General features: G+C 35.5%; 1 protein-coding gene across 2 annotated transcripts; it reads left to right on the top strand.

Moving 5' to 3' along the window:
- The first annotated feature begins 1,820 nt into the window (after positions 1 to 1,820).
- Positions 1,821 to 11,631, top strand: LOC577618 (dnaJ homolog subfamily B member 9). 2 transcript variants are annotated; one of them, XM_777833.5, is made up of 5 exons: positions 1,821 to 2,051; positions 3,976 to 4,251; positions 5,690 to 6,078; positions 6,648 to 6,693; positions 11,039 to 11,631. In XM_777833.5, the coding sequence occupies exons 2-5, from the start codon at positions 4,026 to 4,028 to the stop codon at positions 11,113 to 11,115; spliced, it is 738 nt and encodes a 245-aa protein (XP_782926.4). In that variant the 5' UTR covers positions 1,821 to 2,051; positions 3,976 to 4,025; the 3' UTR covers positions 11,116 to 11,631. The 2 variants fall into 2 exon arrangements, with proteins under 2 accessions (XP_782926.4, XP_030828245.1); XM_030972385.1 differs by having other exon boundaries at positions 1,821 to 2,055.
- The last annotated feature ends 1,638 nt before the right edge of the window (positions 11,632 to 13,269 follow it).

The raw sequence follows: 13,269 nt of genomic DNA, 5'->3' as shown, positions 1-13,269 counted from the left end.
TGGACAATACGTTGATGTCAGTTGATATATGATTATTGGTCCTGTGAAGTCCTATGTACCTTTTAATTATGTTTAAATGCGATTGCTCTTGAGTGTTTTTTTTTCTTCTTCTTTTCATATCTATGTATTTAAAGTGTCAATTTATACAGTTTTATTGTACAAAGTATATATACATATAACTATATTGTGAACCATTTATATGCCTGCCTTTTTTACTGTATGAAATCCAACTTATGGTTGCAATAAATGAATGATTTAATAATAATAAGAACTTCCTAAACAAAATTGTAGGGCAGCTTATCAAAAACATTAACTCAATTTGAAATACATGTACAAGTATATATTGTGCCCCCCCCCCCCATTTCTTCTTCTTTCTTTCTTGTATTTCAATAATATTGTCAGGGCTCACAATGTATCAATCTTCATTTATCTTGGAGCCCTGGCCAGTTCTGTTTAGAATAAATTTATATTTCTTCATTATATTTTTTAATTATACTGCTTTAATCATGCATTCAGAATAATATTGAATGAATAAATGAATACATGAAATGAAATGAAATGACATTGTGTGTTATTTGGCGTACAGAGCCGGGCTCGGTTTCCGGGACAGTTTATGCAACCTTTGCAATTAATCCAACAAAAGAAAGCAGAAAGGAGCAACGATGAAAATGAAATAGCAACGCAAATGGGTTCTCTTTCCTTATACACACATATTATATACATGTGTATATATATATATGACATAATCCTCTATAATCCTATGTAGATCATGTGGCGTAATGAGTAAAAACTTTTTTTGGGTCAGAACAAAAACCGCATCATCACCAAGTAGCATAATGCAGGGGCGGTGGAGCCTCTTCCAAAATAGGGGGGGGGGCACCAACTAAAAAGGGGCACCTACAAAGGGAAACATTTAAAAACATTTAAAAACATTCCAAAATAGGGGGGGGGGCACCAACTAAAAAGGGGCACCTACAAAGGGAAACATTAAAAAACATACACCATTTTTAGACATTGGTAGGCCTATATAATTAATAATTAATATTATTACCCCTACATTGTCATGATTGTATTTACACTACCAGAGATGACATCAATATGTGTTTCTTTCTTTACGTGGTACAGGGTACCCCTTAATTAATTTGCGAGCTAGCGAAGCGAGCGCGCACAAAATTTAAGATTTTTGAGGTTCCAGTGCAAAAAATTACATCTTAAAAAGAAGAAAAAAAAAAAAACCTAATGAGTATTAAGCAAAATCAAATTAAGAAAGACTGAAAAGTTCTTTTATAAGTAACATAATTAAAACATCTATAAATGCAAGCGAGCGTAACGAGCGAGTTTTAGGGGAAAAAATTGAAAATTGAAAAATTGGGAGCACAGTGTGCCCCCCCCCCCCCCCCCCCTCCCCACCATGTCATTTCAGCAACATTTGTAAATCACTGGTATCGAATTAGAAATAAACAACATTTAAATTCTATTTCGGGGGTCAATAGCCTCCCCCCCCCCCCCCCCCCCCATCAGTAAGCCAGTGTACCATATATCCCATACATAATTATATATATATATATTATATTAATCATTTTGAGTAAAACTCCACACCGGTATGATTTGTTTTGTTTAGCACCCGTGCTCGAACATCGCGCTGCACTTTTGACCAATCAAAACAGTCCCCGTCAGTCAACTCGATACGTTACTCATCAGTCCAGTCGTTGAGGTACTCTTAAACGTAACCAAACCATTAATAAATATTAAAACGACTGGTAATTTTCCTAAGAGTTGATGTCCCAAAATCGCGAATCGATATGCATTACGTAGCCTTATCTACGTATGCGTACATGATCAGCTGTGAATCTGACTTCTGTACATCATCTTAAAATCAAATCAATGGAAAAAGCTGTAGCGGTTCACACTTTTAATTGTACTACCATGACTACAGCCAAGGCTTAGTTGAAATCACCCGCGTCTTCAAACCAAGCAGGATAAAGTGAGGTAATTTTTACCACACAGTTTGCTTAGGAGGGTTGCTTCGAACGATCAACGTCGTCGTGTCAGTAAGTGACCTCAGTCCCGTATACTTAACACTTTGTAGGGCGCTAGTAGCTAGTATGGTGGTGTGACCAAAGTTCGCGCGTGACCGAAGTTCGCTATCTCAAAAAATCAGTAAGATTTCGAAAATCTGATATCACCAATGGGAAGAGGAACATAAAATTACCCAATGATGAAATTTTCTTTGGAATTGGGTACGAAATTGTGAAATTATTGACAAAAGGTCGGCACATTTTGCAATCTTTTGCGTCTGTCCCGAAAAATTATCAACTTACCGATAAGGGTCTGAAAATCTTCAATTTGAGAGCAGATTTCCTCAAAATTGTAAGTAAAAAGTGGTACCAACTGATTGTATGATATCTTGCCTTGCAAATTAGGATATTACCTTATTTGTGATGGATCGCTTTTTCTGATAAATTAACTGTTAACCCCCGTGCGTGAAGTTAGGTCTCGTTGTTTTTATTACTTTTTTTGATGTAGCGCGCACGCACGATCGGACATCGAATTTTAAGATCGCGATATCTCCGAAATCATTCGACGGTAAATTTTTCTAGTTGAACCAATCTGTAGTTAAAAACTTTGCCGTCCATTTGGTAATAGTTGAAATAAATGAATTTGTTTAGGCCTAGAATATGAGAAATCATAGACCGAAAGCTTCAGTCTCTATACCGTCGGTTGTTCCACTGAGACTACGTCTGGCTTCACTAGACCTCCGGTTATAGAGACAGAACGATCGCCTATGCCAGCCTATGTTGAAGATATCACGGCTAGATTTTAGCCGTTAGGCCCCTCCCACAAACATGAACAAACTTGCCACGGCCGTATTGTTATGCCCCCAAAATCCCCCAAAATGTCATTTTACCTCGTGCATATCCAATTTTACATTAGGCCTAGGCTATAATACATCGGTTCCACTTACTAACTTGATTGAAATATTCCGTTTAATGGTCCCTTTTAAGGAAATTATGGGTCAAAATCGACATCCATGTTGAAAATCTTGCAAGCCGTGTTAAACTCTCGCTGCCGTCAATCTCATCCCTTCTAGTCTACGCTGAAGGCAAAATGATTATGAAGGAAAAACTGTGCCCCATCTACACGTTCGTAATGGCGTTATCACAGCCGTGATATCTTCAACATAGGCTGGCATAGGCGATCGTTCAGTCTCTATAACCGGAGGTCTAGTGGAGCCAGACGTAGTCTCAGTGGAACAACCGACGGTATAGAGACTGAAGCTTTCGGTCTAGAGAAATCATAGATCGAATATCACATTTTGTAATATGTTCTAAAATGTCCGCGAACTTTGGTCACCCCTTCATAGTGTACTATCGACTTCGTATCAATTTTTGAGCCGCAACTCCGGCGTGGAGATAGCCTACTAAAACTATCCAAAAATCAATTAAAACTCTATCAATTGTTCAATTGTTCAAATAATGGTCATAACCTATATGCCGTTATGTGGCGCTAGTATACCTTCGTATCCATTTTTTACCCCTGACTCCTTATTTTGGGGGACTTGGGGGACTGTGTTTACAAAGACAATCCTTGTTTATGCGGACGATCAGATTGCGATCCTTATTCTCGGACCAGCCCCTTACTGGTAAAACATATAAAAGTCCATCCTGATATTAAGATGGTTTTGATAGAAGCAGAAAGAGAATTGTGATATATTCCTTTCAAGATAATTTAAAATAAAGGCCATCCATGAACTTTGTTCATGCGTGAAATATAGTCGCTGTAAGTCACACTACCGAAAGATGGTCTATATAGTATATACATGTACATTTATGTCAATTTGAAAATGCTCGCTCTTTTGGGGGTCTATGTCTATTTATGCATTGATTTGCATATTGTGTTATTTATTATTTATCTATTTGTTTATTCTTTAAGTTGTTTATTTATTGACCTTATTTTTTCTCTTTTATTCAACAGGAATCAAAGTATACCTTGCAAGGAAGTACGTCATCGAGTTGGACCAGACCATGAGGTGTCAGAATTGCTGCCACCTGGCGGCTGTGGGTGTCCTAGCGTTTATGCTATTGGACTACGTGCAGAGTGCTACCAAGGATTACTACGCCATCCTGGGAGTGGATAGAAGTGCGTCCCAAGGAGAGATCAAGAAAGCCTTCCGGAAGCTGGCCATTCTCTACCATCCAGACAAGAACAAGGAACCTGATGCAGAGGAGAAGTTCATGGAGATAGCTAAAGGTAACTATTGGTTATGAGAATTAGTGAGGAACGGATCCATTCACATCCCCTCCCTTGCTTAAATTCCACATCAAGAACATGAAATCTCCTTAATCTCAACATTTTATGCCTTTTAAAATAACTTTTGCAAAATATTTTCATAGATCTAACAGCTTTCCATAATTGTTAAGGCCAACTTAGAGATAAGTTTAACTTAGGATCTTTGTGAAGCACCCCCCTGGACTTATAAACTTTTAGAATTCAAACAGCACTGTTGCATGCAGGCCTTGACATTGTAATCAAGACCCCTGTCAAAGGAGTTGATGTAGAGCCCTGGTTTAAAGGGATCCGGTAACTTTGTCTCAGATTCTGAAACAAAATTCTGGATTTAGCTCATGATGCAATGATAATTATAAACCTTTAGGTCAGTCATGGAACCCCATGACTTTTACAAGCCGATCGCCTGTCTGATTATCAAGATTTTTATGATTGGAATTACAAATTTTGAAAACCGTTCGCCTGACGGTTTTCATAACACTACAGTCTATTGGGGAAAACGAGTATGGTAAAACCGGTCACTCAAAGATTTTTACTTTTTTGAGGCACTTCTTGATCATTTTGAAGCGCATTTTTTTTAGGGCTTCAATATTACACCATATTAAAGCTCTGATAACACGTAGGGCCGTGTATCTCAGATTTAACATTGTTAAACGATCCCTTTAAGAATCAGGATTGTGATTTATTAAAGCAATACAGAAAAGGCTGCTTTATTTAGCAAGGGTATGCCATTTTTGCTTTTGCGCAAATCTGTGCCCTATCGAGAAATTTTGCTCATTGTTTGACCAGTAGCAACCTGCAGGTTTGGCTAGGCTCAACACTACCCCTTGAAAATGTGATGCTCACCCCTAACATGCAAAAAGATTCCCAATATGTTGAAATATAACCTTGTGGCAAAAAGCTATTGTGGAGCCTTTTTTTAGATCGACCCCATGGAGATTTTTAGTGGCATGGAGTAATCGTTTCTGTGTGTATTTCATTTCATATTCAGCTTTTGCATTTTAAAAGATTTCATATGATCAGTTTTTGAGAGGGTAGTGATAAAAACTAGTGTTGGTCAAGTTTTACTAGGTTATCCAATTTTTTACCAAATTTTGTGTAAAGCTGTAGAGAGAAAAAGGAATAGAAAGAGGGAGAGAGAAATTGTCTGTTTAAACTCACCATGTTTAATACTCAAATCACCTGGAGAAAATGAAATTTCTCTTTTTTAATTTTTCTTTTTATTAGTTAATTTTTTATGTAGCTGGACTAAGAGAGAAAAGAGGGACAGAAAAAATGCGTGCTTAATATCACCAGATTCTTTACCTGTATCACTTGGAGCAAATTTAAATTTCTGGGGTTTTGTATGTGTCTACTAGAGTGACTGTCTACATCTATTTTATATTTGTCTATCCATTTTCAGCATATGAAGTCCTGTCAGATGAAGACAAAAGGAAACAGTATGACAGATTAGGAGCAAATGCCTATGAGAACCAGGGAGCCAGGGGTGGTGGCGGCGGTGGCGGCGGCGGTGGAGGTGGTGGTAGACCGAACTTCAATTTCAAAGAATTCTACCGTGGTTTTGATAGCAGCTTCCATCAAAGGAAAAGTCGAGAGAGTCACAAAAGAGGTCACAAGCAGAAGTTTGGGAACTTTGACTTTGACTTTGACTCTTTCTGGAATGACTTTGATGACGATAAAATGTTTGCCAACATGGGTGGTTTTGATGGCTTTGGTGGCTTCAAGGATCACGGTTTTGGTGGCTTCGACTCGGCCTTTGCAAATGGACATTTTGGAAATGGGCATTTTTCGGTAAGTTTTAAAGGGCTTTGATTTAAAACAGAATTCTTTAAGGAAATATCTCTAGCTGTACCAGCCCCTTTCTGGTATTGCACCAAAATATATTGCATGGAGATGATTTTAAGAAAATACACAACAAACAGGCGAAGAAAAAAAACTCTATATCTACTTTAAATGTTGAAATTGCACCAATTATTTTCATACATGTATTTAGACTGAAGACAAGTGTTCCATGAGTCTATTTCTGCTATAGTGCAAGATAATTTCTGTACAAGTCCCTTGTCTTCACTCTCCACCCCACTACAGCATTATTTGTATTTGTTAAATGTCTAACCATGACATCTCTATACAGCAGTACAGTAGACCCAAATCTTATGTTTTTTTATATCCAAACCCGAATAAGTTAAAATATTATCATGTAGGCATTAGGATTGCTATGTAATATTGCTCATGTAAATGTGTCCATAGATTAATCAATACATGTATAGATTGTTATTATTAGTGATGTGTTTTTATGACTGTAGGATAAAATGAATCTGTATCATTCTCAAGCTGATATTTAATTTTTATTTCCTTTGCAGCAAAAAACATCATTTCAAGCAAGGCATGATGCAAGACATGAAGCAGGTAAGAATCAGGACAAAAGATTATAATTCTCAAGTAAAGAGCACTCGGTAATATCCAAAAACTGGTTGATCTTTCAGAAAGATCTGAACACCCAATCAAATAATTGCTTTTGTGAAAGGATATAATTATAATAAAACTTTCTAGCATCAATGTGCTGTGATGCTTGCCTGTATTTATATTGTTGAATCTGTAAAATAGTTTATTCACAGCTATGGATAGTATAAATGATAATTTGTAATGATGTTTTTAATTTTGTTTTGTTTTATAGAGTGTGATGCATCAATGCTTTTATACATTGTAGCACATTTGGTCTATTTGATAGATGTACAATTAAATATATGTACATTGTAATGTAGCTTACAGTTCAGATTATTTGTAAAATACATGTACCAACAATAATTTGAACAAGGGAAAATGTGTATCGGGATAATTACCCCCTGGACAATCACGCCCTGGAAAATTACACTCAAAAGACAACCACCCCTGAGGACAATTACCCCCTTGTTCATTAAAGGGGAAATCCACCCTGATAATAATTTTTTTAAATAAAAGCTGATTTTGTGGTCGGGTGGGGGCTGATTGTCCAAGTGGGCCATTTTAGGGAGGTACGGTATTGTTCTTGGGGGTAGCTGTCCTATAACCGGGAAAATGAATGTTAATAGATTCAGGAATGCCAATTTTGTTTTATAGAATTTAATAAAATTAACTCTACCCAGATGTGATGTTTAAAACATATTATTTGCACACTTGAATGTTGCTTTCATCTTTCATTAACACATGGAATATAGCCAAGAGAAGAAGTGCTACAGTCACCCAAACAGTGAGAACAGCCCACATGTCTCACACTGCTCACAGCCATAAAGGTCTTTTAAAGTTTTACTTTATGCGCCTGAATGAATGCTATGCTTTGTTTGTAGTGAATAATATCTCCTGATTTTCTTGGATCTTTAAAAAGGTTTACTTACCAATTTACCATGTTTTTAAAGCAACTCTTTCATACTTTTCCAGTACTAGTTTGGACAGTACCTAAATGGTGAAGATACTGTGATGTTTGTAATTGCCAAAGATTTTCCTCTCAAAAATGGAATTTATTGGTAATTTAGGCATTTTGCCCCATGTCAGCTTGGTTCTGAAAAGCATTAAGAATACGAAAAGATTTAAAATGCTAACACCCTGAATGAAAAATAAAAAAACCTGAAACTTACATGATTTCCAAGCAGTTTAAGATGGAGTTTTGCACTGAACAAACTGTTTTTCACTGAACAAACTGTTTTTCATTTTACAGAAGAAAAAAAAGTTGTGACTTAAAGCTTTTTGTAAACATAAGATTAAAAATAATGACATGGTTATATTGATTTTCATTGTCTAAAATTAAGGAAATACTCAGAATAAAATAAAAAGGATCAATTATGTGCCCTTGATTGAAAATAAGCATAGTTTGTGAGAAATCAAAACAACCTGAAGTAGAGACGGTGCTTTGCAATTTGGTCACAGCAATGATTTTTATTTTTATACCAGCTTGATCTTGAGCCAAAATAATTAACATGTTTAGCTCCCAAACAACTTCCAGGCAATAATTTTCCTCAAATTTTTTGATTAGCAATTTCAGCCGATGGATAAATATTTCAAATGAATTTCTGTACATTTCTATGGAAGAAAACTGCTACACAAAAGATATTTTGTATAGCAGTCATGCAAAAATGCATAGCAAATTGCGATGCGATACCAGGAAAATTATTCCCTGACTTCTGCTATAAACCTATGGTTTGATGATAAGGATTTCTTTTCTTTTCTTTCTTTTTTCTTTCCTCCATGAGGACTTACAATGCATGTATGTGGTCCATTACAGGTATCAAGACAATTGTTTTCATTGGTACTGTCCTAGCTGGTCTCCATTTAATAAAAACTATTTTGCTCCAAGATAGATAGATAACAAATACACCCATATTGTAGATGGTAAAGGGTGTTGTAAGGATTCTAGTTGAGAATTAGCAATTAATGTCACATTTTTTTCAAGGTGATGGTTATATTGTAGTTAGGCAGCCTCAAGTACTTAGAAAGTTGTAAGCCCAAATGATTCAAAATATTCTTTGCTGCATGTCTAATAATGCATAATGGGTCAGAACTGAGAATAGTTAATAGAGGATTATTTAAAGTAGTGTTGAATATTGAACATTATGAAGCCAGTTCACTCGCAAGATTTGACTAGGATAGATATAGTAAAATGTCCATGTTTAGATGTGTAAATAATTAGTTATGTTTCTCATGCAACATAATTCCATAACATAATTCAGGGTAAATTTTTATGATGTTGCTGGTCTTTTAAAACACGTGATAACCTTGGTTTGTTGTAGGTCTACTCTACAGTTAAAATATTTCTCTGAGGCAATGACAGTTATCACCCAAATTAGAACAGCTGATGTAATGTGCATAGATGATATGATGTGTTTTAAGCTGGTTTGTTGTTGGACCGAAGAGAAATGAACATTTAGGCTTGGCTACCTGCAACTTATAATCTTGAGAGACGATCGGTACCAAAACTTGATGTGACATGCATAGAAACTATGACGTGTGTAAAGCTGGTTTGATGGTAGACTTTTCAGTTATTGAAGTGGAAATGAAACACCCGAGGTCAACCCTCAACTTATGAGCAGAATGACAATCAGTACCATAATTATAAAAAGTGACGTGTATAAAGCTGATTTGTTGATGGACTGCGGGAGAAAAAAATTGATAGAAATGAAACACACGTATCCCCTACCCTCAACTTATTAGCAAAACGCGAAGGAGGATCAGAATAAATCGTCATGTGACATACATACATGACTTGTGTTAAGCTTGTTTGATGGTAGACTGAAAAACCTATCCAGTTTTTGCAAGTTGAAATGATCAAATGAAACACATGTAAGCCTACCCTCAACTTATTAACAGGACAGTCAATATTACCAAATTTAATTGTTAAAATTTGATTTGACGTCCATAAAAAGTGTGACGTGTAGAAAGCTGGTTTGTTGAAGTGGAAATGAAGCACATGTAATCCTACCCTCAACTTATTATCTAAAGAACGATTACTGAATAGAATTGATTACATGGTGTTGGAAGTCAATAAAATGCATGAAATAGGGTTAGATTAAAGTAAAATAAAGGCAACCCCAGTAGAACACTTTTTAGTATGTACAGCTCTTTGAATATGTAGATTGTTGTGCCTTCTGCTTAGTTCTGCATGTCAGCAAGCCATATTTAGAAGAAGAAAAAAGAGAGGTGTAGGATATTATTGGTATGCTTCCTCCGCTCATAAGGTCCCAAGGCTTGTTAGTTGCGATCACCTCATTCTATAAATTACTTCAAAGAATAAAACTAGCAATCAGACATACGTGTATGATATTCTTTGTACTAGGTATTAATAATTGACATCCTAAATTTCTACACACTGCCTACATTAATTTATTTGCAAAGTATTAATGGTGTAAATTTCTAGATGATGCAACTCAAACTATGAACATGACTGACAAAGAAAGCGGACAAAATATACAGTTCCTCAGGTAGACGAAGGAACATCCCTTCTCTGCTATTAGGTAAAAATGTGTAGAACAGGTGTCACATGCATATTCACCTTTTTACATAATAGCAGTGAAGGGATGTTCCTTTGTCTACCTGAGGAACTGTATATTTTGTCTGCTTTCTTTGTCTGTGATGTTCATAGTGTCATACAAGCTCATATAGTGGGAGAACACCTGCACATGTGCTGTATGATATTTGCTGTTGAAGTAGACTTCTTGTAAACATGCCAAGTACTAATGATAATAAGATGGATTTTTAACGCGCATAATACTATGTTTCTAGGTACCATGGTGGTGTTGCCCTAACAACCATTAAGGTCCTGCTGAGTACATGGGATAGTTGTGCAATTTGTAATCCAAAGGAACTTTCTATTATAGGTATAAATTGTCCATTGCTACTGGATAAGTCTTCAAAACCATACAAATTGTAACAGAACTTATAGTTAAATACAGTATAAAAACAAAAAAGCATTGTAAAGAAAAACAGCTTGGACCCAGTCAGAAATTGTTTCTACATGTAGCTCCACATCAAATATATCAAGATAATCTTCTGCACAGTTATAAAATTACAAATCATTTTTAGTTCATTTACTAATACGGTACTGGTCTCTACCTTTAAAAAACCTTGTCCATACATCTAGTGCCAGCTGTTACTCTATTCTATGGATTTATTTCCCCTTATGTTTACATAGCATTGATGGATATAAAGCAAATATATATTTACGGTAGTCTTCTATAAATACCAATTTCTATTGATCTGTCTTCTCTTTTTTTTTTCTCAATAGGTAGCAGTGGTAGGAGTTGCAGGACGGTGACGCAAAGAGTGGGTAATACGATCACTACCTACACAGACTGCTCATAAACCATCGACCCGAAAAATGGCTACCGTCAAGAGACGAAAAAGAACTTTCCCAAATCATAGGATCATTCACACTGCTCTCCTTGCTGAGAATTTTGAAGATGAACAACTAATTATCTTATTCACTGACTCACCAAGACGTCGTATTCATCTTTCGTGGAGAGCACAAAATGATCTTGGCCCCGTCTTACAAAGAGTTGATATCAATCACAACTCATTTGCGATTGATAGCAACTATGTACGTAAGAGATATGAGACCGCAAACTTGCGATTGATTTGGATCAAGCGCAACTCTTCGCAAGACGGGGCCCAGGAATAAATACTTCGAGGAATTCAATGAATCATCATGGCTAACCAAGGCTAATTTACTCTATGCAGAGATTACAACCTAGTTTGTGGAGATAGAGATGGAGTTTTTTTTTTTAAGAGGTATTTTCTTGGTTTCAATCTAGCACAGAACAGGAATGTGATTTTACCATATGTTATTACACTACACTATCATGTTCATAGTCATCCTCTGCCTTTTATAGTCACACAAGAAACTCATGAAAATCTAAATATTACAACAAATTATAAGAAGTTTACCATGCTTAGTGCTTTAATACTGAACTCCTACTCACCAATTTGATTGTACATGCACACACGTTGCATATTAAAGGTAAAGACCAGTATTGGAAACGCCCCAATTTCAAAAAATGAAATGGAAGCTCTCATTACCAATCATGTGAAAGAATATGTTTTGACTAATACATGATGATAAAAAATTTGCTGTGAAACCGCCTACTAATTCATATATTTGGTAAATTTGTTTCTCTCATGGTCTGTGAGAGATATAGGGTAGTCCCATATACATCTTTCTGTGTATAGTGCTTGTAACTTTACGAAGAATGGGCCAAATTTCTTATCATTTTGATGATTCCAGAACCTTGCAGATGCTAGATGCTAGATGATCAACCTTTTCTGATCGATTCCACAACGTTTCTTTCACAATGCAATCGCATGACCATAACTGGTCTTTACCTTTAATCATCATGAATATGCATAACTAAGATTTGTAACCAAATTGAAGTACACCATGTGTCTGCCCAATAGAAAGGGGAGTTTGGTCGTTCTGGATCAATGCCTGAGTTGTTACTAGAATACATAGACAGCCAAATTTGGTGGTGACTAAATTACTTTTTAAAATTTCCAAATAATTACCTTATGATGTCCCATGACAAGATAAGAAATACAAGATAGAGCAAAAAAATGTATCTTTTTTCTTTTCTTAACGCTTTTGTTCCTCACATGATAAAAATGATCATGATGATGTATTCTTTTCATTCTACATGAATCAGATATAATAATGTACTTTCAGTAACTTCCCATTGTTTTTTCTTTTAAGTTTCAATGTGTCTTTTAGGGGGTTACATGTATTTCAAACTTTTTGTGTTTGAATATTTCTTGCATTGCAGTCTGTTGAATTGAAAAAATTATTTTATAGTGGTTCTTTTCATGTATGGTGGCTTTGTTTCAGGAGTTTGAAGGGCATATTGCCTCTGCCCCACGTCTTTTTGATCAATGTTTGTTTATGAAGAGCAGCAGCCTTCATTTATGTGGACTGTCTTGGGCTTTCATTATATTTGTGTAAATTCTTCCTTCTATCTGTAAAGATAATATACCGGTACATGTAAGTATCTTATTTGGAGTTTTGGGAACTTAAAAAGCAAAAGAAAACAAATGTGTGTGATTGTGGCAAATGAATACACTGTATTATGTTATTTTTGGGTATAATAGAGGTCCATATAAATTTGTATTATAAGAAAAAGCTGTATTTGATTATATTCTCTTGGTGGCTACATTCATAAATCTTATAATATATTCTTAATGGGCTAAAAATAAGTCTTGCTTCATTTTACATTATTCTTCAATCCTAATATCCATGTTAATCAAAAGAAATTGCAACAAAATTCACAGTAAAATCCTTTACTAAATGTATAGGTACAATTTGGGATCCCTTTATTAGGGTAAATATAAATATGGAAAAGCTTTTCCTCATTAATTCAATGTATTCTCTAAAGGTACTATTTTACATAAGGCAAAGAAAGGTTATAGAATTTAGCATGAATCTGTAGAAATACTTGGTCAAGTAGGAAGTTTCAAATGATTATCATGTAG

Source organism: Strongylocentrotus purpuratus, unplaced genomic scaffold (genome assembly GCF_000002235.5).
Source record: "Strongylocentrotus purpuratus isolate Spur 01 unplaced genomic scaffold, Spur_5.0 spur5_scaffold_6, whole genome shotgun sequence".
In the NCBI taxonomy this organism is placed as follows: domain Eukaryota; kingdom Metazoa; phylum Echinodermata; class Echinoidea; order Camarodonta; family Strongylocentrotidae; genus Strongylocentrotus; species Strongylocentrotus purpuratus.
The sequence above is the reverse complement of the archived record's forward strand: the minus strand, read 5'-3'. Positions and strand labels throughout refer to the sequence as shown.

Coding starts and splice junctions, on each gene's coding strand:
- LOC577618 (XM_777833.5), top strand. CDS start 4,026: ATGAGGTGTCAGAATTGCTGCCACCTGGCGGCTGTGGGTGTCCTAGCG. Junction 4,252..5,689: donor GTTCATGGAGATAGCTAAAG/GTAACTATTGGT, acceptor ATCCATTTTCAG/CATATGAAGTCCTGTCAGAT. Junction 6,079..6,647: donor TTGGAAATGGGCATTTTTCG/GTAAGTTTTAAA, acceptor TTTCCTTTGCAG/CAAAAAACATCATTTCAAGC.